The 25,293-nt window shown below is 42.8% G+C and overlaps 1 protein-coding gene across 1 annotated transcript in view; it reads right to left on the reverse strand.

The window, feature by feature from the left end:
* Positions 1 to 537: 537 nt before the first annotated feature.
* Positions 538 to 25,293, reverse strand: part of LOC139584656 (semaphorin-3ab-like) — a 52,356-nt gene continuing 27,600 nt past the window's right edge. The window contains exons 2-17 of the mRNA XM_071416756.1: positions 23,260 to 23,420; positions 19,530 to 19,592; positions 16,648 to 16,767; positions 15,658 to 15,748; positions 14,448 to 14,567; positions 12,028 to 12,170; positions 11,031 to 11,145; positions 10,787 to 10,856; positions 10,365 to 10,509; positions 9,979 to 10,198; positions 9,794 to 9,885; positions 9,622 to 9,663; positions 8,778 to 8,935; positions 5,782 to 5,849; positions 5,523 to 5,668; positions 538 to 5,265 (exon numbers count right to left, since the gene is read on the reverse strand). Of these exons, the coding sequence (XP_071272857.1) occupies positions 4,714 to 5,265; positions 5,523 to 5,668; positions 5,782 to 5,849; positions 8,778 to 8,935; positions 9,622 to 9,663; positions 9,794 to 9,885; positions 9,979 to 10,198; positions 10,365 to 10,509; positions 10,787 to 10,856; positions 11,031 to 11,145; positions 12,028 to 12,170; positions 14,448 to 14,567; positions 15,658 to 15,748; positions 16,648 to 16,767; positions 19,530 to 19,592; positions 23,260 to 23,420 (2,306 nt within the window). The 3' untranslated portion in view covers positions 538 to 4,713. The remainder of the gene's footprint in view (positions 5,266 to 5,522; positions 5,669 to 5,781; positions 5,850 to 8,777; positions 8,936 to 9,621; positions 9,664 to 9,793; positions 9,886 to 9,978; positions 10,199 to 10,364; positions 10,510 to 10,786; positions 10,857 to 11,030; positions 11,146 to 12,027; positions 12,171 to 14,447; positions 14,568 to 15,657; positions 15,749 to 16,647; positions 16,768 to 19,529; positions 19,593 to 23,259; positions 23,421 to 25,293) is intronic.

Raw genomic sequence — 25,293 nt, forward strand, 5'->3', positions numbered from 1 at the left:
CTGCTCTGCCAGAGGGGGGCAGTCACGTACCACAAGACAGACAGTGATGTTCCAATGCAAAGGCATGTCAGCTATGTCAAACAACCATATCATCAACCTGCAGAGATTTCTGTTTGTTGAATTTCAGCATAGGACGAGATGATTAATCATCAAGCATCAATTATACTTTTCAGTGCTTGTAATTTATAATACTTATCTAATCCTGATGGTTATGGGCTGTGTGCTCTTAACTAAATGTATAAAAACAACTACATTTGGGCACCAAGAGGTCTATAGCTTTAGCGCATGGAAGATCATTGTGTTTTGAATTAAATGTATAACTCTATAAATACGGTTTATTTACAATTTACAATACTGCAATTGTATTACAACTATTGTATCACCCTTGACAACCAGATCTCTCATCTCATGGAGTTGATATTTTATATTGATTAATGTGCCCAAGTCCACCATGGGCTTCAGTCATATGACATAGTAACATTGTGGCAGTGTAGAGTAACAATCTCAGATATCACAAATAACACATGACAATAAGAACAGGCTTTAGGAAGATATTTTTATTAGAACAGTAGAATACATCATCATCATTATCGTCGTCATCATCATCATCATCATACCAAACACAGTCTATACAGCAGCAGCAGTTTACACCCTCATTTACACTCAGCAGCCCTGCCAGTGGTTGAAGTGGGATGGAGATGAATGGTACAGAGAATCAGCACCTTTTATACTGTAGAATACCGGCTCTAGAATAGGACCTGGTATGGCACTTTAAGAACTGACTCCTATACAGAGACAGACCAACTGTACTGCTTCACTATGTGAGCCCACTAGCACCTGTTGTAAGAGGTCTGGACTCTGTAGGCAGTATGTCACTGGTTCAAACCCTGCTTAGGCTGTTCCACCTGGATCTCTACATCCACACGGATACAGATAATGGGGAGATCATGTATAATCTTGCTACCTGACCATGTGTACTGATCCACGTTGCATTGTTGTGTTTGATAAGAATTACATTGTAATATACTTTATATTTACTGTAGCTATGTGTGATTGACAGATCTGTATAGATGTTTGCATCCAAAGTGATTTCCAGCCCAGATAAACAAGAGTATCTCTGAGTGCCAGTGGAATACACCAGAGTACTTCATTTATGCCGTACTTCCAGTAACTCGTTCTGTGCGTCTTTACACCTCAGTAACAGGTAAATGTGTGTTGCCTCTAAGCTAAGAGCAGACCATCACAAACAACATTAAACAATGCATCGTTATAGAAACAAAAGTACACTAGAATGGCATTCACATGCAATTAGTATACATTGTCATACTGTTGGACCATGGGATTTACTCTTCAATGTTTATGTTGTGTTCACAGGTGTGTACATTCCAGGTTCTCTGTCTGTCTCTGTATGTCTCTCTGTGTTGAGATATTACAAAAGGAAACATCTCCTGACGTACATAAAAAACACATGTCAGAAAAAACCATCTCCTGATGTACATACTATCAGAGTAATGTAGTGATTCAAGGAAAGATACATAGAAGAACAGATATACTCCTGGACAATAACAAAATACATGTGTGTATTGCTGGAAGAGTAAGATATGCTTGAAAGTAAATTTGCAGGCTGACATGGGCAAACAGACATAGACAGATGGTACAGTAGTGGTATGTTAAATATTGTAATAGAAGCCTGCATGTTCCATACAACACCAGTGGTGTTTTTTTTAAGAGTGGAAAGTATTTGCTCTGTTAGTTGGTCCTGTTTGCCAGCATGTACATGTTACATGTAGGTGTTATCATAAAGTAACAGTTAGAGGCATATAATGACATGTTACACAATGTTTTCTCAAATAGATAAACGTATATCATATAATTTTTCACAGTGTACATATACTGTATATCAATATATATGTACAGTACCTTCAGAAAGTATTCATACCCTTTGACTTTTTCCACATTTTGTTGTGTTACATCCTGAATTTAAAATAGATTACAATTTAGATTGTGTGTCAGTGGACTACACACAGTACCACATAATATCAAAGTGGAATTATGTTTTTAGACATTTTTACAAATTATTTTTGAATGACTACCTCATCTCTGTACCCCACACATACAGATAATTGTAAGGTCCCTCAGCCGAGCAGTGAATTTCAAACACAGATTCAACCACAAAGACTAGGGAGGTTTTCTATTGGTAGAAGGATAAAAAAAACAGACATTGAATGTCCCTTTGAGCATGGTGAAGTTATTAATTACACTTTGGATGGTGTATCAATACACCCAGCCACTGAGAAGATATAGGAGTCCTTCCTAACTCAGTTGCCAGAGAGGAAGGAAACTGCTCAATGATTTCACCATGAGGCTAATTGTGACTTTTAAATAGAAAAGAAGGAAGCCTGCACAGAATAAAAATATTCCAAAACATGCATCCTGTTTGCAATAAGGCACTAAAGTAAAACTGCAAAAAATGTGGCAAAGAAATTAACTTTATGTCCGGAATACCAAGCATTATGTTTGTGGCAAATCCAACAACACATCACTGAGTACCACTCTTGATATTTTCAAGCATGGTGGTGGCTGCATCATGTTATGTGTATGCTTGTCATCGGCAAAGACTAGGGATTTTTTTTAGGATTAAAGAAAAGGAATAGAGCTAGGCACAGGCAAAATCCTAGATGAAAACCTGATTCAGTCCGCTTTCCAACAGACACTTAGAAACAAATTCACCTTTCAGTAGGACAATAACCTAAAACACATATACACTGAGTGTCAACATATTAAGAACACCTGCTCTTTCCATAGACTGACCAGGTGAATCCAGGTGAAAGCTATGATCCCTTATTGATGTCACTTGTTAAACTCACTTCAATCAGCATAGATGAAGGAGAAGAGACAGGTTAAAGAAGGATATTTAAGCCTTGAGACAATTGAGTCATGGATTGTATAGGTGTGCCATTCAGAGGGTGAATGGGCAAGATAAAAAATGTAAGTGTCTTTCAACAGGGTATGGTAGTAGGTGCTAGGTGCACCGGTTTGTGTAAAGAACTGCAATGCTGCTTGGTTTTTCACGCTCAACAGTTTCCCGTGTGATTCAAGAATGATCCACTTCCCAACGGACATCCGGCCAACTTGACACAACCATGGGAAGCATTGTAGTCTACATGGGCCTGTATTCCTGTGGAACGTTGGGGCATGTAGAGTCCATACCCCAATTAATTGATTCTGTTCCTGACAATGGCTGTCTAGCAATGATCAACAACCATCTTGACTGAGCTTGAATAATAAATAAAAAAATAATGTGCAAATATTGTACAATCCAGGTGTGCAAAGCTCTTAGAGACTTACCCAGAAAGACTTACAGTGGTAATCGCTGATAAAGGTAATTCTAATATGTATTGACTCATGGGTATTTATGTATTTAATTTTCAATAAAATCACAAGAAATTAAAAATACATGTTTTCACTTTGTCATTACGGGGTATTGTGTGTAGATGGGTGAAAAAATATTTATTTAATCCATTTTCAAATAAGGCTATAACACAACAAAATGTGGAGTATGTCAAGGAGCATGAATACTGAAGGCACTGTATGTGGTGAAAACAAGTTTTGTATGCAAATTGATTCAATCAAACAAGGTGACATAGTTGATGCAGAGACATGTTAAAGTTTTAGTTAAAATGGGATGCAGTGGTTGGACTGAAATAAAATAAAGAAAATAAAGTCAACTTCAACTATGCAACAAATACTTATACAGGGCTCTGAGCAAATCAAAAAGATACACGTTTAAATAAAACATTAAAACATTTGTGTCTTGGAAGAGCTTATCTATACACTTAACACAGTAACTTTCAGAATCATGTTGGATACTTTATTTACCTACTGCTTTCGGAAAAACAAAATCACCTTCTGTTAAATACATTTGTTTATGGGGAAACAACATCATGTAACAAGATAACCGCAAACCATTCCCTTTAGTACGAGGATGTGTCAAAGCATATTTACATGTCTGATTTAAGTTAGAATAACATAATTAGTTATAAATCCATGGCTACTCTGATGTATCTTGCAGTCATCCTCCTCTCTCCTTAGGACTCTTCATTTCTCATAGAATCCAATCAACATCAAACTGTTGTGCTTTACATGACCTGTATGTAGTTATGTCCTTGTGATACACACGAGGTCCATCATTGCTCCGTCATTTCATCAAACACTATCATCCCTTGTTCCAAGATAGTGGTTGATAGGAGAAGCTACCTACTATATCTGGGTGGACAACAATGGCGAGACACGACTAACAAACAAAGCTACACTACAGTGGAGACAGAGCCATGTTTTCAATAAGTTATTCTGCAGTACGTGGAGTCCAGTCCACATGTTGGCTAACACTGTCCCTCCATGGTGCTGGGGCTACAGAGGCCAGCTGAGATTATAGAATAGTACTGTATCATCTGGTGTCCTGTATCATCCTTTGTCTCTGTGCCGTGTCACTGTAATCATGGGTGGCCACGCAGCCTACACGCACAGACCAGGGCTAGATATTGCCTTTGTTTCCAGTTGAGATTCTCTGTACAAAGTCAGTGTGGAACAAGTCTTTATCTCTGTAAGGAGAGATGAGGCAGGGGAGGAGGTTCAGGGGGGATCTGAGAATGAGGACAGTGTACATGGATTAGGGGTTGGGGTCAGGGGGGGTCATGGGATTTAGGTGCGAGGTCAGACGCTGCGGGGGGCTCTCTCCAGTTCGTGGGTCCGACGGTTGCGGCCCTTCTGCCTCTCTTGCAGGTGTTTCCACTTGGCCGCAAGCCCATGGGCATTCACGTGGGTGTGAGCGTGCACGAGGCCCTGCTGCTGCTGCTGCTGCTGCTGGTGTAGCTGGACCTGTTGGGATAGGTGTGCTTTCTGCCTCCTCTGCTTCTTTTCCCTCTTCCACACCTGCTCACAGAACTCATCCACGCTGTTCAGGGTCGGGTGGTTCACTAATGACAGGAAGTCACGGTACCATAGCTTCTGATTGGGCGATTCCCGGGCTGGGGGCGTGTCCAAGGAGGTTGTGTGTGTGGCAGCGGTGTGTGTGGCGGTTTCGTCATCACGGTGAATGAGATCGTCGAGGCGTTCAGTGTCGATGACTTCCAGGGTGACCTTTAGGAGCGTCTGCATGAAGCCGTGTTCTACAGCCTGGCACACATAAGTCCCAGAATCCTTTTTGTTCAATGTGCGGATCAGCAGGCCCTGCTCCGTACGGACAAAACGATCCTCTGCTTTGACCTGCGCAGAGAGGAGTAATAGAATGTTTGCTTCACTTGACTTAACTTTATCTGACATACTAAGATAAACAACACCACATTTGAGATCCATATGTTCAATATTCTTTGTAGATCTGCAGCTCAGACACAGTACCTAGTATCTTTAATACAGTATGCAGTCATTTATGTAATGTACTGAACAGTGTACCGGTCATTTGATGGACATCATGATTGAAATGCTGTGTTATGTGTAAGGACTAGTGTACGGTCGTTTCATACGTCTTGTCTCCTGTCGTCGTTGATTTGTTGGTACTGCCAGTAGGTGAGTGCTCTCTGGGACTTGGGGCTACACTCCAGAAACGTACTGCTGTTCTCCACTGCATACACTGTCTTATCCAGCACCGTGGGCTGCCCATTCAGGTTATCTACAGGGACACACACACAGATCATACTGTGAACACAACGTGAACTCAGCACCATTATAATGTGAAGGGAAGAGAGGAATCTTCCACGAGGAGGTTTATTTGTGAATACATACCATGATGCTGCAGGTCTGAACACTGGGTTAAAGGGTCTCCATTCCTGATGTCCTGTCTCCTTGTCCTCCTGCAAAAACACACGTCAACAGTCAGTTTGCGATTATGCACGTGCATGTGTGTGGTTTTGGATGAGCTGTACTTGTGGTTGTGAGCCAGCCAGGCAGATAACACCAGTGAGCTTCATACCACTGTAGACCGGCTTAGTTCTAATTACAGGGTGGCTGAGGAATCCAATCAATCAGTCACTCATAGCTATTTTACACAGCCTGACTAACACAGTTACTCTCAGCCAAGGATACAGATGGGATGGATTCGAAACACACACATGTATTGTACACAATGACTGAATAAACAATGGAATATCCAGAGTGAGAAACAGAACAGAGATTTTTTCATTGAGAAAGAACAAGTGTCTTCTCTCACATATCCTGTTATGGCTGCAAGCCCGACACCGGTACACCTATGACAACATCCAGCTCAAGTGCAGGGCGGCAAATTCAAAATCTATTTTTTTTAAATATTTAACTTTCACACATTAACAAGTCCAATACAGCATTTGAAAGATAAACATCTTGTCAATCCAGCCAACATGTCCGATTTTTTAAATGTTTTACAGAGAAAACACCACATATATTTATGTTAGCTCACCACCAAATAAAAAAGAGGACAGACATTTTTCACAGCACAAGTAGGATGCAAGTAGCATGCACAAGCCAACCTAACTAACCTAGAACCAACCTAAATAACCTAGAAAAAACTACCTCAGATGACAGTCCTATAACATGTTACACAATAAATCTATGTTTTGTTCAAAAAATTTGCATATTTTAGCTATAAATCAGTTTTACATTACTGCTACCATCATAGCTACAGTCAGAAATCGCACGGGAGTAGCCAGAGAAAATACAGACACCAACGTCAACTACTCTAATTACACATCATAAAACATTTCAGACAAATATATGGTGGATAGCAAATTAAAGACAAAGATCTTGTGAATACAGACAATATTTCAGATTCTTTAAATGTTTTACAGCGAAAACACCACATATATTCATGTTAGCTCACCACCAAATACAAAAAGAGAGACAGACATTTTTCACAGCACCGGTAGCATGCAGCTAGCATGCAGCTAGCATGCAAAGCCAACCTAACTAACCTAGAACTAACCTAAATAACCTAGAAAAAACTACCTCAGATGACAGTCCTATAACATGTTACACAATAAATCTATGTTTTGTTCGAAAAATGTGCATATTTCAGCTATAAATCAGTTTTACATTACTGCTACCATCATAGCTACCATTATAGCTACAGTCAGACATAGCACGGGAGTAGCCAGAGTAAATACAGACACCAACGTCAACTACTAATTACTCATCATAATACATTTCAGAAAAATATATGGTGGATAGCTAATGAAAGTGAATACAGCTAGTGAATACAGACAATATTTCCGATTCTTTAAGTGTTTTACAGCGAAAACACAATATATCGTCATATTAGCTTACTACAATAGCAAACATAGCAACAGCATTGACTCAAGGCAAACGGTAGCATAGCACAGTTCGACAGATATATATGAAATAGCATCCCAAATTGGGTCCTTATCTTTGTTGATCTTCATTCAGAATGTTGTACAATGGGTCTTTTGTTCAGAACCAGCTTTGTTTCGATCCAAAACGAACTATTTCCCTCTTGAATTAGCAAACACACTGGCCTTCCTGTGCTAACCTCTCCATCTTGAAAAAAATTATTCCTACGCATCACGTATAAAATCCCGAATAAATTTAAATAATATAATTAAACTATATTTAAAAAACATACTTTAGGATGATATTGTGACATGTATCAAAAAAAATCGAAGCCAGATGTCATATTCATCGAGAACGACCGTTTTCCAGGTGGAGAGTCCTTGTCCGAGTTCGCGCCTCAGGAAAAATAAATAATGTCGTCTCATTCAAAGAGGGTGTATGCATTCTCTGAAAGAGATATTCAACTCCTTTCTGTTCTCACTTCCGCATGAGACCCAGAGGAAGGTGTATGACGTGTTTCTACAGTCCTAAGTGACATGACCTTATATAGACAAGCTTTTGAAGAGCGACTTAGCTTTTGGAAATCTCACTTCCGGATAGGAAATGAGCTGTAAAAAGGGTTCTGTTTCACTTAGAGACATAATTCAAACGTTTTTAGAAACTAGAGAGTGTTTTCTATTCAATATTAATAATAATATGCATATTGTACGAGCAAGAATTGAGAACGAGGCCGTTTGACATGGCCACCTCTTTCCAGGGTACTCAAGGCTCCGCTTACAGCCATAAGAAGATATCTTGCCTTCCCCACAGGGCTGTTCTCTCTGAGAGTATCAGAGAATTCAGTCTAAAATATGTAGAAATATGAGACCTTCAGGCTAAAGCTCAAATCAATAACCCAATGGAGACTTTATGCGTGAGTGGGATGCTACACACACACACACACACACACACACACACACACACACACACACACACACACACACACACACACACACACACACACACACACACACACACACACACACACACACACACACACACACACACACACACACACACACACACACACACACACCGCACCCTCCTCCCATGAACAGCTAGAACTTCTAACACTTTATTTCACCCTGCATTCACCCAGACAGTCTGCCCTGCAGATATGACTAACATTACTTCTCAGTAAACACAGCTCAGGGTATGTTTCTGTGTCTCAGGGAGAAATGTGACCTGGCTACCTTCAGGGCTAACAGATCTGATTTTCTGTACACAATGTACTCATTATTTAAAGTCTTTGAATGGGATAAATAGTGCTTGAATGTTCACTATGCGCTGAGTGTGTGTGTGTGTGTGTGTGTGTGTGTGTGTGTGTGTGTGTGTGTGTGTGTGTGTGTGTGTGTGTGTGTGTGTGTGTGTGTGTGTGTGTGTGTGTGTGTGTGTGTGTGTGTGTGTGTGTGTGTGTGTACCTCTTGGCCATGGGAAAGTATCGTGAGCACTCGGTCCCATCCCAGGCACAGTAAGGGTCTCTAGCTAGACAGCACTCAGCACACGCCTTCCCGTACACCTCACAGCGATGCAAAGGCATCTGGGATATGCCCAGCTCTGAGCCTAGGTACAACTGTTGCTGTGGAAACAGAACAGGAAACATTCTAAATACGTGATACCATATGTTTTGCAATATGCATTATGTACCAGTGCCTGGTACAGTACAGTAAAAGAAGGCCTCATATTATTACAGGTGAAGGTTTCTACAGCACAGTAGTTCTACCATTGTCTTCCTCCCCTGGTATTATCAGAGATCTTTTGGTTGACATCCGTCTTAGACAGTCAGCATCATTTTAACGTCTTCTAACAAGTGTTTATTTTGTCCTTATACAGTCCTCAGGCTGGGTGTTATCCACGACGTTGACAGGTCACATCAAGTCTGTACTAAGAATACAATTCATTTTTATAAAAAGCATAGATACAATTGAGTTAAATTCTTCTTCTATAGTAGTGTCCCTCTCTTCTGCAGCTCAGTGTGTACAGTAAGTGGGGGTGTTAAACACTTGTTTGTGTTGATGAAAGCTGACTACTAGTGGGATACACTCACCTAGAAGCACCACTACTTCATTACATATGAATGTAGCTGACTCTGCCTGTCAGAAATATGACGTATCTCTGTTTAGAGAGTGGATCTGTATTACATGGGCTGTGTTAGGTGTCTCTAGCTTCAATAAGGCCATGATTCTATAATGTAGGACTGCCTAGTACACCCATTCCTTTTCCTGTTCTCTTCATGTCATGAGGAATATGATCAGCGTTGGTTACCTGCTTTGTGGAGAGTTCCATCGCTGTAATAGCAGTTGGCTCCTAGGACAAAATACATGAGAAATGTCCCAAATGTTACAAACCCATATTTTGATAAAGTAATAATTGTGATGTTGTTTTAGCTGTATGACTTTAACATAAACATGATCTGATAGCAGTAGGAGTGACCTACCCTGAACACAGTCATCTCCTCCAGTAGAACCTCTTCCAGGTCATGCCAGGACCCTCTGGGGATGGACACCACCTTCAGCACTTTACCCATATCTACAATGCAGAAACAACATACACACATTCTTAGTGTGTGTGTGCACATGTGTGCGTGTGTGTGCATGTTTGTGTGTGTGTTTGTGTGTGTACCTGTGCCTATGAACATGACGTCATACTGTCCATCCTCAGCCTCCACTTTGTCCACCACTATCTGTGTGAACTGGTAGTCCGTGTCCGTCTTGACTATGATTGGTCGGTTGTTGATGGGATAGATGGGGTTAAACATCGCTGGGTGTCCTCTCGCAAATGTTATGACATCATCAGGCAAGTCCTTTGTTGAATCAAATCCTCCGAATGTTTTGCTGGGGCACTGTGGATTAAAAAACATCCATGACTATGTGGATCCTTACCTTCATGTCTTCCACTAGTTTACAATACAAAATGTTATAACGGTGGTATGGATGCCTTATGTATAGCCCCTTTATGTAAAGTGTGTTCCTCCCCTCCCCCACCCAAAGACCCCATCATGCCCTCACCGTGCCAGGTCGTGGGTATGGTACCCGTCCGGGGAAGGGAACCCACTGGTAGTTAGGGCCGTCCCTGTGGGCATAGGGACCTAGAAACACCCTTCTGATGTCTGCCATGCTGTACAGACACACTGCTGAGCCCTTGAAGATGTTACTGAGAGAGAGAGAGAGAGAGACAGAGACAGAGAGAGAGAGAGAGAGAGAGAGAGAGAAAGAGAGAGAGAGAGAGAGAGAGAGAGAGAGAGAGAGAGAGAGAGAGAGAGAGAGAGAGAGAGAGAGAGAGAGAGAGAGAGAGAGAGAGAGAGAGAGAGAGAGAGAGAGAGAGAGAGAGAGATTAATAAATTAGAGATACAAATCTACTACAAAAATCTTCTGCAGGATCCATACTTCTCCAATGGGAGTGTAGACAGGTGGCTGACCGAAGTAAGTACCTGGATGTAGTGAACACTGCATAGATGGTGGGGTTCTTAGGATCCTTAGCGCTCATCAGAAACACATCCTCTGAGAACAAAAACAACCAAAAGAAGAGTTAGTGTCGGGAATAAACCGAATACAGTAGACTGGTATACATGTGATATTTGTTTGCCCAAAACACACTCTCACACAGTACAGCCCCCTTTTCCAGCCACACAGACACACATAACATGCAACACAAAGGCTGATGTAAACACTCACGTAGTTCGTCAAAGTGTGTGTCTATGCCATTGAGTCCAGGTACAGAACACACCAGTCTGGCTTTCAGGAAAGTAGTCCACTTATTCACCAAACTCCTGTGGCCTCCAAAGTCATTCTGATAGAGGAAACACACCAGAGTCCAAACATTTACTACATCCCCCACAAAACAATACTGCAATACAGTAACTGCATTTTGTTATATTAACTTTGATTGACACCTGAAAAGACAACAATGGCTTAATGCAGCTGTCTTACAGATTCTCATAATACGTTATCAATTGTTTTTTAAAATTGTTTTTCTGCACACATCGACAGAATACAGGCTCCCAGTGATTTTTGACGGTCTATTAAGACTGACGCCCCAAATATGCTCAGCCTAAATTTATATGGCATTATAAATAATGAATGTATTGTGTTGAAAGAAAAGCATATACCTCACATACAGAGAGATCAGGCTGGGAGGGTGTGTGCGTGTCTGTGTCTGTGTGTGTAATTGTGTGTGTTGGGCAGGCTAAAGGGTGACAGAGGAGACACCAGTCTCTGCCAATACCAGCCATCATCCTACACTCAGAAAAAAAGGTGCAATCTAGAAGATGTTGGCTGTCCCCATAGGATAACCCTTTGAATAACCATTTTTCTACAGAGGGTTCTACATGGAACCCAAAAGGGTTGCCCCTGGAAACAATAAGGGTTCTCCTACGGGGACAGCTGAATAACCCTTTTATAACAGTACCACCATTGCTATTTACTCTCTCTCTCTCTCTCTCTCTGGCTCAAGTGACATTTTTAAACCACCTCTCTCTCTCTCAGGTTTTCCTCAGTAAGAGAACCACACCAAGCACAACAAACCTAAATATAACCTGAGAGGAGAGAGATAACTGGTTAGGAAAGCATCCATTATGGAAATCACTGTTATTCATCAACTCTGTTTGAGATAGAGGGAGCTGTTTAAGTCTGAGGTGTCTGAATGTGTTTGTGTTCTGAATGTGTACAGTACCTTGCAGAGCTGTCCGATGCGTGCTTGAGTAGCCTTCCCTGCGTGTTCCCCATCCATAGCGTTCTCTCTGAAGAACAGGTAGATCTTGTCGTCCTCGGGGTTGTCACTCTCTGGGATCAGATGGACACTCACAAACCTGGGATCTACACAAAAATATATCATATTTAAGAAATTATGAAATGGGAATCAGAAACTTCTTCCCCAGTAAAACGGTAAACATAGTGGGCCAATTGCAACCATCGAAAGCCACCAGATTATCATCAGCTGATTTACTGTTATTAAACCATCAATACATGCTAACATCACCCGCACAGCTGGTCTCAATTCCAACCAACATTTGGCAGCAATTTACCGTTCCCTGACGTGGATGTCAAGGTTATCTTTTAGTCTTGATTGCAGCCAATATTTTTCAAGACCATTTGGCCCTCTGGTTGGTGTTACAGTATCATCGGAAAAATTTAGTCCTACTTTATGAGCAGACTAAGGGCGATTTATCTATTTGACATGGAAAATCTATTGTGGCAATTTATCCGACATGTTGTATGAATGGAATACTACTGTTGATAGTGTAGTCAATTCTTATTATTTTATTCGTTTCCAGTTCCGATGGTGAATTGGTCTCTAAGTGTCTGTTGAAAAGCAGACTGAACCAGGTTTTCCTCTAGGATTTTCCCTGTGCTTAGCTCTATTCCATTTATCCTAAAACACTCCTGAGTCGTTGCTGATGACAAGCATACCCATAACATGATGCAGCCACCACCATGCTTGAAAATATGAAGAGTGGTACTCAGTAATACGTTGTGTTGGACTTGCCCCAAAAATAACGCTTTGTATTCAGGACGTAAAGTACATTTATTTGCCACGTTTTTTGCAGTTTTACTTTAGTGCCTTATTGCAAACAGGATGCATGTTTTGGAATATTTTTATTCTGTACAGGCTTCCTTCTTTTCACTCTAATCACTTAGGTTAGTATTGTGGAGTAACTACAATGTTGTTGATCCATCCTCAGTTTTCTCCTATTACAGCCATTAAACTGTAACTGTTTTAAAGTCACCATTGGCCTCATGGTGAAATCACTGAACAGTTTCCTTCCTCTCTGGCAACTGAATTAGGAAGGACGCCTGTGTCTTTGTTGTAACTTCACCATGCTCAAAGGGATATTCAATGGCTTTTTTTTCATCTACCAATAGGTGCCCTTCTTTGAGAGGCATTGGAAAACCTCACTAGTCTTTGTGGTTGAATCTGTCTTTGAAATTCACTGCTCAACTGAGGGACCTTACAGATAGTTGTATGTGTGGGGTACAGAGATGAGGTAGTCATTAAAAAAGAATGTTTAACACTATTATTGTGTCACACCCTGGTCTGTTTCACCTGTCTTGTCTCCACCCCCTAGCAGGTGTCTCCCATTTGTCCCCATTATCTCCTGTGTATTTATACTTGCGTTTTCTGTTTGTCTGTGCCAGTTCGTTTTGCCTTGTCAGCTCTTACCAGCGTGTTTCCCGTTTCTCCTGCTCTCACGTTTGTTTTTCTAGTCTTCCCAGATCTGACCTATCTGCCTGTCTTGACCCTGAACCTGCCTGCCGTTGTGTCCCTGTTTCCCTGTGTCTTGGATTACGAACTCTGTCTGCCCTCGACCTGCCCTTTACATGCCCCTTTGTAAAATAAATAGTATCGAACTATACACCTCCTGTGTCTGCATCTGGGTCATATCCTGAGTCGTGATATATTGCACACAGAGTGAGTCAATATTTCATTGGGGGCAGGAGTAAAGAATCTAGACTAGCTGTCCGCATACAGTCATTGGCATAATCACTTGACATGGTAACAACGAGAGATCAATTGATCTGCTGGTCTATCCTTGTGGGCTTTTCGTTGCAATGCAGCTTAGTTTAGGCCCCAGGTGCATGTAATTTCCCGTTCGTAGCGTTTTAAGAAATCCAGCAGTAAGCTCAGGAGCGTGTTAAGTTCTGCCTGTGTGTTGCAATCGAGCCACTGTGTCCGCTACCACTCCCCCACTACAGCCATGTCAATCATGGAGGATTTAAACTTAATGATGCCTATTTTTGTTATTCCCTTTCCCTCCTTCTTTTGTCACGCTTCTCTTCTCTCACGCTTCTCTGTCTTCTCTGTATGTCTCCTTTGTTCTCTTACTCTGTGAAGAACTTGCTGTCTCAGTTTCTGTCTATCTGTCTTTTTAGTTTCTGTCTTTGAAACACTTTCTGTCTCAATTTGAGACGAAATGCATTAAATCAGACTGGTCTGCATGCCAACAGACTGTTAGCTTGCTGAGCTACAACCTGGGTATCAACTTGCGGAGCTAACACAAGTCTTCAGGACTCAAGCAAGGTTTTTCATCATGCAAGCATAGTTCACTGAACTGAGAACATCAGAACTGAGAATGCTCTTTATTTCCATCTCACCATTCAGCCAGCGGGAGTCGTGTTGCTCAGTTCTGATGGGGTGATGCTGTCCCAACGTACGGAAGATGGCAAAATCCCTCCCCATGAAGTCCGCTGACGTCCCAGAATACAGCTCGCCATCTGAAGGACAGGGGAGGAGGACAATATCAGGTGTATGTGTGAACGTGTGTGTGTGCATGCTGCAATATATGTTTTTGTGCGTGCGCATGTGAGTGTTTGTGTATCCTGTGTGTGTGCGTCTCATGACCTTTCGTGTACAGGTGTCAAGTGTCTGTATTAGTCTATCAGGTACAGTATGGTGCCTGCAGGCTTAACAGTACAGGTAGAATGTGTTCTCACAAGGAACACCTTCATCTACCAGATAATGAACCAGAACAAGTAAGTGTGAAAGTCAGATTTAACAGGAAGAGACTCAGATGGCCAGGTGGTTCCATTAAGAGAACATTAAAGGAGGGAGGGGGATTAATAAAAAGAGAGAAGGTGAGACATGGGTGGGAGGAGATCGAGGAGAGAGAGGAGTATGGAGACAGGGCTGACAGGAGGAAGAGGAGAGAAAGAGAAGGAGGGCGACAGGGTAAGAGGAGAGATAGAGAGAGAGCGAGAGAGTGAGAGAGAAAGAGAGAGAGAGAGAGAGAGAGAGAGAGAGAGAGAGAGAGAGAGAGAGAGAGAGAGAGAGAGAGAGAGGAGGGATAAAGGTGAAAAGACAAAGAGGAGAGAAAGAGAAGGAGGGATAAGAGACAGAGAGAGTAAGAGAGAGAGACAGAGAGAGAGAGTGGAGACATGGATAAGAGGAGAAAGCGGAGATGTGAGAAAGAGAAGCAAGGAGATGGGATAAGAGGAGAGAGAGAGACAGGAGGAGATAAAGGGTGATGGAAAATGACCATCTATTGGTTGGAGCGATGTGATGTCATAAAGTATGACTGGTCCTGGTGATGAACATGGTGAAGAAATGAAGCTGACACACACACGCGCGTCCACTACACATAGGCTTGGAAATGAGTGGGTGTCCACTGTAGAGCACTCCTAATGATGAACACTATATATAGCCAGCCCTGTCATTCACCCACTTCCTCTCAGCTGTAAATATGCTTAATGAATGAGTGGAGATGAGAGAAGAGGTACAACTCCCTCTTTATGTGGTGAAAAGTTCTGGGGGAAATTAGTTCCTTAAAAAAAAAGTTGAGTGTGCTTGTTTGTTTGGGTCACTCACCGATGAGCATGGACGCTGTGAGCAGCTTGGGGTCATAAGGGCTCTTCCCTCGACCGTTCTCTATCAGGGGCTCCAGCCTGAACACACTGTCCTGTTACATGAAAAATAGGTCAAAATAAAGAGCATTTAGAATTCAGAGTTTATTGCATTGTCCTATTGACATCAACGCATGATGTTGGCGTCCTGGAAAAAAAATCTCTCTTTTTTCAGAATGAGAGGTTTTACTTTAACCAGGGGCCCCAGCCAGGGCAGTAAAGAGAGGAGACTGCTATTCTCAGAGCTATTCTCCCTCTCTAATTCTCTGAAAATGACTGCAGTCTAATGAATAGGAAACACATTTATAAGCCTGACTCACTAACAGTGAGAGGAGACATAGAACACGCGCACACGCACGCACGCACACACACACACACACACACACACACACACACACACACACACACACACACACACACACACACACACACACACACACACACACACACACACACACACACACACACACACACACACACACACACACACACACACACACACACACACACACACACACACACACACACACTGCGAATTTGGGAACCTCTAAACGATGAAACTCTTTTTAATTTTCCATCTCATTTACTGAATGAATAAAAACATTTTTCCTAAGGCCATGAGCGAATCATTACGAGAGATTACCTCACACTCCACGGTTTATGATTTTAAATCGAAACCCAAAACCATAATCTCACATTTCAGTGAAGAGTTTTTCTTAATACTATAGTCTAGCTGTAGCTCATACAAGACTTGAATCAGTCAGAACCATGACATGCCCTATGCGAAGACACATTTCAGTTGAATGCATTCAGTTGTACAACTGACTAGGTATCCCCCTTTCCCTTGCCCTTTTCTTCTACCACGGTTCATATTGGTCAGTAAATAGTAGAATACTAGAGCTATAACTGCAGTAAGCTGACAGATGGCTGAATAGGGTATTACCGGTTGGTATACCTCTAGTTTCTTCCCCACCTCCAAGTAGGCACAGACAGGGTGGAAGGCTCCGGTTCCACATACATACAGATGGGTCTGGTTAAACGGCTGCAACACCTTGATGAAGTTAGCGCATTCCCTCTGGAGATAGAGAAAGAGAGACATTTTATATAGCATGGGTTTGCCAGGAGATAGACAGTTTCTGTAAACAACTAACATAGAGGATAGAGATGTCTAAAGCTGTTTGGTCAAAACCCAGTCCTTTCCATTTGGGTCAAAACCCAGTCCTTTCCATTTGGGTCGAAACCCAGTCCTTTCCATTTGGGTCAAAACCCAGTCCTTTCCATTTGGGTCAAAACCCAGTCCTTTCCATTTGGGTCAAAACTCAGTCCTTTCCATTTGGGTCAAAACTCAGTCCTGCCCATTTGGGTCAAAACCCAGTTTGCCCATTTGGGTCAAAACCCAGTTTGCTCATCAGAAGCAGGCCCTCCTATAGAGCTGATCCACTGGACAGAGAAAAGGGTTAACCCTCTCTGGACGTAACACAACATCGCATAGAGCTATGCAGAAAAACAAACATTTAAATTGAGGGAATTAAGGGCATCTGTAATCAAAATTAAAGGCTTGTCCTGTCTGTATAATATAGAAGTAATTTTCCAGGAATATTTAGGAATTACCTGATCTATATATGAATAACAGTGTTGGGAAAAGGAACAGCCCTGATTGATTTTACTGTACAAATGACATCATGGCCAGGCCAGCTGAGTGAGTCACGGTTGTGGTGTTTTAGAGATAATCCAGACTGTTGTGCTGTGTAATAACTCAACAACTCGCTGTTCAGATTGAGACCAGTAATCTGTAATTCTCAGTTATCTTTTATTCTCTCCATCCTTCTCCTCTTTCTCCCTTTCCCTCTCCCCATGTGTACTCATGATCTCTCCAATCCGGACTCCTGATCAGAAAGGCTCAGAGACATCTGAGTATTAAAACAGCCAGGATTTTTATGATGGACATCAACAGTAAGACTTTCAATGCATAACTGCACTGCAACCAACCAGCGAACGTCCCACAACAACAAAATGTTAGGAGTATCACATACTGTAACCTCGTCTGAGCTTACTGTGTAGTGTGTGTGTGTGTGTGTGTGTTTGTGTGTTTGTGTGTGTCTCCATGCTGCGAAGACAGTTTCCCCCGTGATCTGTCAGCACTTGCCTGAGCAGGCAGCAGGCCTGACCTCATATGAAAATGAATGTCATCACACTGATGGAAAAAGAGAAAAAAGAACCACAAATAATGCATGACTAAGTTTATCTGCCTTTAGTAGGTCACCAACAGAAAGCAGCTCTGTTGATTGTATATGCCTTTGTTGTCATCTGAAGAGGTGTCTGTCATTTCAGGGTGGTTTACCTGGTTGATCATCAGATAACGTTAACGTTTCTCACGCTGGTGTGATTTGGATGGTGTTAAAGTTTCTTGTGAGATCAAGTTTAACAGTGTGAACCCATTGGCCAAACCATGCACTGAACCAACAGAGTTTGTATGATGGAAGTTTCGTAACAGTTAGCGAAGCTTGGACGTAAAGACCCGTAATCTAACTTTTTGGCACAACATTATTTTTCCTGGCCTTGTGTATCACCCTCCCTTCTTCATAGATGTACAGTAAATTAGCAATTTTCTCTCTCTCCTTCTCTCTTTCACTGTCTTCCCCATGGCATGTTCACAAGTGTCTTTGTTGCAGTTCATCAAAGAGCATCTGTGGTCTTTCTTCCTCTCCTCCTTGTCTCCTATGCCCTTCAAACACAAAGACCATCCTTCAGGGCTCCCCGCTCATCTCTGCCAGAATGTTTACAGAAAACACACGCACATACACACAAAAGACCTGATGGCCCTTCAAAATCAGCCCTATAGAAACTCAGCAGAAGCTGACCCTGTGCCTGTGATCTCAGTGAGGCAGATACAGCGGAGCTAAGATCTTATATTGCAGGCAGCACATGGCCCCAGGCTGTATCTGAGAGGAAAGTCAGAAGGAGAGAGATGCAACTGTGTCTCTTTGGGTGTTTACACAGTGTACTGCTTGTATTGAGACAGATATACAGGACAAATATACAGTACATGGCTGAGCTAGTCATGCAAGCAAGACACACAGTATTGAAGTGCCACTGGTATCGACATGACTCTTCTTAGACTAAGGAAAACACACACCTAAATGATCTTGTGATATGTCATATGACTGTGTGGACAGAAACTGTGCTGCATTTGCAACTAACAAATACCCATGTCTCGACAAAGCCATAGCTTTTGTTAGGATTCTGCTCCTGTGTTGAAAGCAGTGACTGTAAGCCCATTGGCTGTCAACTTTTAACCCTGTATCCCAGTGGCTAGGTCAACTTCTCTATGGTTGGACTCTAGATGACTAAGGTCATGTGATGTCTCTAACTTGGCCAGCGGATTATGATCAGATTCAGAGATTTCTGTCCATGTGACAACACACAGACTATACCAACACTGTAATGTAAAAGGCAGTACGCCGGGAGGGAGAGATAGTGTAAAGGCAGTACTCCGGGAGGGAGAGATAGTGTAAAAGGCAGTACTCCGGGAGGGAGAGATTAGTGTAAAAGGCAGTACTCCAAGAGGGAGAGAGAGTGTAAAAGGCCATACACCGGGAGGGAGAGATAGTGTAAAAGGCAGTATTCCGGGAGGGAGAGACAGTGTAAAAGGCAGTACTCCAAGAGGGAGAGATTGTGTAAAAGGCAGTACTCCGGGAGGGAGAGATAGTGTAAAAGGCAGTATTCCAAGAGGAAGAGATAGTGGAAAAGGCAGTACTCCAAGAGGGCGAGACAGTGTAGAAGGCATTACTATGTGAGCGAGAGAAGTGTGATGTGTAAGATGAGGTAGCTACTCACCATGAGGTCCTTCCCTGCCCATTTACACTCATCTCTTCTGGAGGTGGATGCAGGCCACGGGATCTACACAGACACAGAGAGATAAGGTATCTTCACTACACAATACACATGGATACATTAAATCAGACACTAACCAGTCTCTAACCCTAACATCTTGACCAAGCAGTTGGTCAGCTAACATTCCTTACATTAGCTGAGGTGCTTTTGCCAGGAGCGTCGCTAAAAATGTACTTTTGGCGGAGGTGGGGCATATTTTTTAGATTGCGTTGATATATGTGTGTGTGTGTGCGTGTACCTACAGCATGTACGTTCACGTGTGTATATGTATGTGGTAGGGGTAGAGGAGTCACAATGAGATTTGTTCTCCACTTTGTTTCCGTTTACTCTATTATTCATCCAGGTGTGCAGGGAGCGGCTAACATGCCTGGCGCAGCGTGAGATCCTGTGCGACAGCTCAAGCCTGAATTATTCATAAGTAATTTCTCTATAGAAAGAGAGTCCCTGGATACCTGGCTGAGACTGGCTTAGACTGACAGGACTTGGGGGAGATTTGCAGACAGACAGACTGCAAACAGACTTGTATGTATAAGAGTGTTTACATTTTACATCAAATCAAAGTGTATTTGTCACATACATGTGTTTAGTAGATGTCATTGCGGGAGTAGCAAAATGCTTGTGTTTCTAGCTCCAACAGTGCAGCAATATCTAACAAGTAATATCTGACAATACAGACAATCTAAAGTAAAGGAATGGAATTCAGAATATATAAACATTTGGACGAGCTACGTCAGAGCGGCATAGACTAAGATACAGTAGAATAGGATAGAATACAGTATATACATATGAGATGAGTAATGCAAAATATGTAAGCATTATTAAAGTGACTAGTGTTCCATTATTAAAGTGGCCAGTGATTTCAAGTTAATGTACAGTAGGCAGCAGCCTCTAGGCAGCAGCCTCTAATGTGTTAGTGATGGCTTTTTAACAGTCTGATGGCCTTGACATGGAAACTGTTTTTCAGTCCCAGCTTTGATGCACCTGTACTGACCTCGCTGTCCGGATGATAGCAGGGTGAACAGTCAGTGGCTTGGGTGGTTGTTGTCCTTAATGATCTTTGGCCTTCCTGTGACATCGGGTGCCACGGGCGGTGCAGTTGCAGTACTAGGCTGTGATACAGCCCGACAGAAAGCTCTCAATTGTGCATCTGTAAAGGTTTGTGAGGGTTTTACATAACAAGATACATTTCTTCAGCCTGCTGAGGCTCTGTTGCGCCTTCTACATCACATTGTCTGTGTTGGTGGACCATTTTGGTTTGTCAGTGATGTGTATGCCGAGGAACTTGAAGCTTTCCACCTTCTCCACTGCGGTCCTGTCGATGTGGATAGGGGGACGCTCCCTCGGCTGTTTCCTGAAGTCCACAATCAGCTCCTTAGGTTTGTTGATGTTGGGTGGGAGGTTATTTTCCTGGAACCACACTCCCAGGGCCCTCACTTCCTCCCTGTAGGCTGTCTTGTCATTGTTGGTAGTCAGGCCTGCTACTGTTGTGTCGTCTGCAAACTTGGTGATTGAGTTGGAGGCGTGCGTGGCCACGCAGTCATGGGTGAACAGGAAGTACAGGAAGGGGCTGAACATGCATCCTTGTGGGGCACCAGTGTTGAGGATCAGCGAAGTGGCGGTGTTGTTTCCTTCACCACCTGGGGGCAGCCTGTCAGGAAGTCCAGGACCCAGTTGCACAGGGCGGGGTTCAGACCCAGGGCCTCGAGCTTAATGATGAGCTTGGAGGGTACTATGGTGTTGAATGCTGAGCTATAGTCAATTAACAGCATTCTTACATAGGTATTCCTCTTGTCCAGGTGGGATAGGGCAGTGTGCAGTGCGATGGTGATTGCATCATCTGTGGATCTATTGGGGAGGTAAGCAAATTGAAGTGGGTCTAGGGTGTCAGGTAAGGTAGAGGTGATATAATCCTTGACTAGTCTCTCAAAGCACTTCATGATGACATAAGTGGGTGCTGTGGGGCGATAGCCATTTAGTTCAGTTATCTTTGCCTTCTTGGGTACAGGAACCCCATTGACCCTGCCACATACGTCTCCTGTCTGAGCCGTTGAATTGCGACTCCACTTTGTCTCTATACTGACGTTTGTCTTACGGAGGGAATAACTACACTGTTTGCATTCAGCCATATTCCCAGTCACCTTGCCATGGTTAAATGCATGGTTCGCATGCTGCCATCTGTCCACGGTTTCTGGTTAGGGTAGGTTTTAGTAGTCACAGTGGGTACAACATCTCCTATACACTTCCTGATAAACTCAGTCACCGTATCAGTGTATTCGTCTATGTTGTTCTCGGAGGCTACCCGGAACATATCCCAGTCCGTGTGATCAAAACAATCTTGAAGCATGGATTCCGATTGGTCAGACCAGCGTTGAATAGACCTTAGCACAGATACTTCCTGTTTGAGATTATGCCTATAGGAACGGAGTAGGCATCCCGGACGTTGGAATAGCAGTGGTCGGGTGTTTTAGCAGCGAGAGTACTACAGTCAATGTGTTGATAGAACTTCGGTAACGTTTTCATCAAATTTGCTTTGTTAAATTCCACAGCTACAATAAATGCGGCCTCAGGATATGTGGTTTCCAGTGTGCATAAAGTGTTTGTGAAGTTCTTTGAGGTCCGTCGTGGTATCGGCTTGAGGGGGAATAACCACGGCTGTGACTATAACCAAAGATAATTCTCTTGGGAGGTAATACAGTCGGCATTTGATTGTGAGGTGTTCTAGGTTGGGTGAACAAAAGGACTTGAGTTCCTGTATGTTATCACAATCACACCATAAGTAGTAATCATAAAAAATAACCCACCACCCTTCTTCTTCCCAGAGAGATATTTATTCCTGTATGCGCAATGAACTGAGAAGCCAACTGGCTGAACGGACTCAGACAGTATATTCTGAGAGAGCCATGCTTCCGAGAAACAGAGTATGTTACAATCCCTGATGTCTCTCTGGAAGGAAATCCTCGTCCTGAGCTCGTCAAATTTGTTATCCAGAGACTGAACGAGTAACATAATCGGTAGCGGTGGGTGGTGTGCGCGCCTCCTGAGTCGGACTAAAAGTCCACTCCAAGTACCTTTTTTCCACCTGCAGTGTTTTGGAGCAGCCTCTGGAATCAGTTCAATTGCCCTGAAGGGTACGAACAAAGGTTCCGATTTGGGTAAGTCAAATTCCTGGTCATAATGCTGGTGAGTTACCGTCGCTCTGATTTCCAAAAGTTCTTCCCGGCTGTACGTAATAACACAAAAAATGTCCTGATCTAATAATGTAAGAAATAACACAAAGTTTCCTAAGAGCTAGAAACACGGCAGCCCTGTCCGTCAGCGCCATTTAACATTTTAGTAATCTAGCAGACGCTATTATCCAGAGCGACTTACAGTAGTGAGTGTATACATTTTCATATTTGTTCGTACTGTATTGTATGTAAAAGTGGGTTGATATTGACCAAATGTAACTGTTACCGTTGCAAGGAATCTGCTGATGTTGACTTGGTTGTAATGTATCATAGATCGTTATTAATGTATTATAAGGTGTACAGTACCTGTGCCAGGGATCTGCTGATGTGAACTAGGTTATAATGCATCATAAATAGGTTATATGTGTATTATATGTTCAGTACAGTACCTGTGCCAAATCCTGCTAAATTGACCAGGTTATGATGTATTATAAGGCGTACAGTACCTGTGCCAGGTCTCTGCTGATGTTGAGCAGGTTGAAGGAGAAGATGTGGTCCTTGGCTCCCACCACCAGACGACCCTGCTCCTCATCCAATAGGAACGTGTGGTAAGCTGAGCTATTGGCCAGGCCCTCAAATGTCACCAAGTTATTGGACTCCAACATCTCTGGAAGGAGGACGGAGGTAGAGAGAGGGTTGAACATTTACAACGAAAGAGCGCAGTAATTCCTACGGTATCTGATATACCCAGGGAAATAAATGCATTAGACTAAAGGGAAATAAAGAGAGAGTGAATAAGGGAGACAGTGAAGTCTTAGCATACACAGCATCTAATAGCATCTTATAGCAGACATCGTGATGTGTCTCCTCAGTATATTCACCATGTCAGAGAGGAAACATCCCATCCCCACATGGAGACATGCAGCAGGGTTCCCCACTGGGTACACACTGGTTGAATCAATGTTGTTTCCACGTCACTTCAATTAAATTACATTGAACCAACATGTGTAAAAGATGTTGAATTGACGTCTGTGCTCAGTGGGTCTAGATCTCAACTCCAAAAGACTAGGGAGCTACCAGAGAGAGAGAGAGAGAGAGAGCGAGAGAGAGAGAGAGAAGGTGCTTTGGCTCAGATTTCATATCTCTCTGTCGATTGTGTTCTCTCTTGCCCATCACACATTCTCCCTCACACCCTCTACCCCACACTAGCTTGCATCCAACAAAATGTTTTCTATTAATCAGCACTGCCAACCGTGCTTAGACTGTGTGGCCACTCGGGCAGTGCCTATGCTGAAGAGCCAACGACCAAATGGTCTGGCTGGGGGAACTGACCTTGACTGGGCCAGTCAAGCAGAACTAGATCACAGAACAAACTCACAGTGGAAAACAGAGACTGTTCTCCATTCACTATTATGAACATCCAGTCTCAGTGTAGACACTGGTTAATTACTGCAAACCACAACAACCATGAGGTCATTTTAATTATTGTATAAATAGCAAGCCCAGAGGTTTTGCTGTGTAATGCCTGGGTGCTTGAACAGGTTAGCCAAACAGAGCTAGACTATATAACTCACAATGGAAAACTGTGGGGAATATGAATATGACACTGGAGTAAAAATAGCACAATAATGACTGTCTGGATGTCTGTTTCCTGTAGGCTCTGGTGAAGAACTTGAAACACCATTAAGTTGTTGTCAACTAACAGCCCAGTATTATGCAATGCAATATTTACCACATTTTTGTCTGAGGGGTGTTATTTTGACTGCCAGGGTTGGGAGTAATCGATTACATGTAAACTGATTACAAAGAAATGGTAACTGTAATCAGTTACATTACCAGAAAACATATTTTAATCAGATTACAAATACTTTTGAAAAACTAGATGATTACTTCTTGGATTACTTTTAATCTCTAACACATCATCTCTAACACACACACACACACACACACACACACACACACACACACACACACACACACACACACACACACACACACACACACACACACACACACACACACACACACACACACACACACACACACACACACACACACACACACACACACACACACGCACGCAACACACACATGTACCCACCCATGTATGCACACACACACACACCAATCCTTCTCACAATCTCTCCTCACCCAATTAACCCAACCACACCCATCGCCCCCCACCAGCTGACCACCCGCACGTGTGTGTGTGTGTGTGTGTGTGTGTGTGTGTGTGTGTGTGTGTGTGTGTGTGTGTGTGTGTGTGTGTGTGTGTGTGTGTGTGTGTGTGTGTGTGTGTGTGTGTGTGTGTGTGTGTGTGTGTGTGTGTGTGTGTGTGTTTGTGTGAGGAAGAGAGTGAAAGAGAGAAGGAAAAGTAATTATGCATAATTATGGGAAATGCATTGTGAAACTTGTGAATAAGCGACAGTTAGGTGGAGGGAGGGAGGGAGGGAGAGAGAGAGGGAGAGACAGGGAGAGTGTGTGAGAGAGAGGGAGACAGGGAGAGTGTGTGTGAGGGAGAGCCAATAATGAAGTAGTCT

This window comes from Salvelinus alpinus, chromosome 9 (assembly GCF_045679555.1).
Source record: "Salvelinus alpinus chromosome 9, SLU_Salpinus.1, whole genome shotgun sequence".
NCBI lineage: Eukaryota > Metazoa > Chordata > Actinopteri > Salmoniformes > Salmonidae > Salvelinus > Salvelinus alpinus.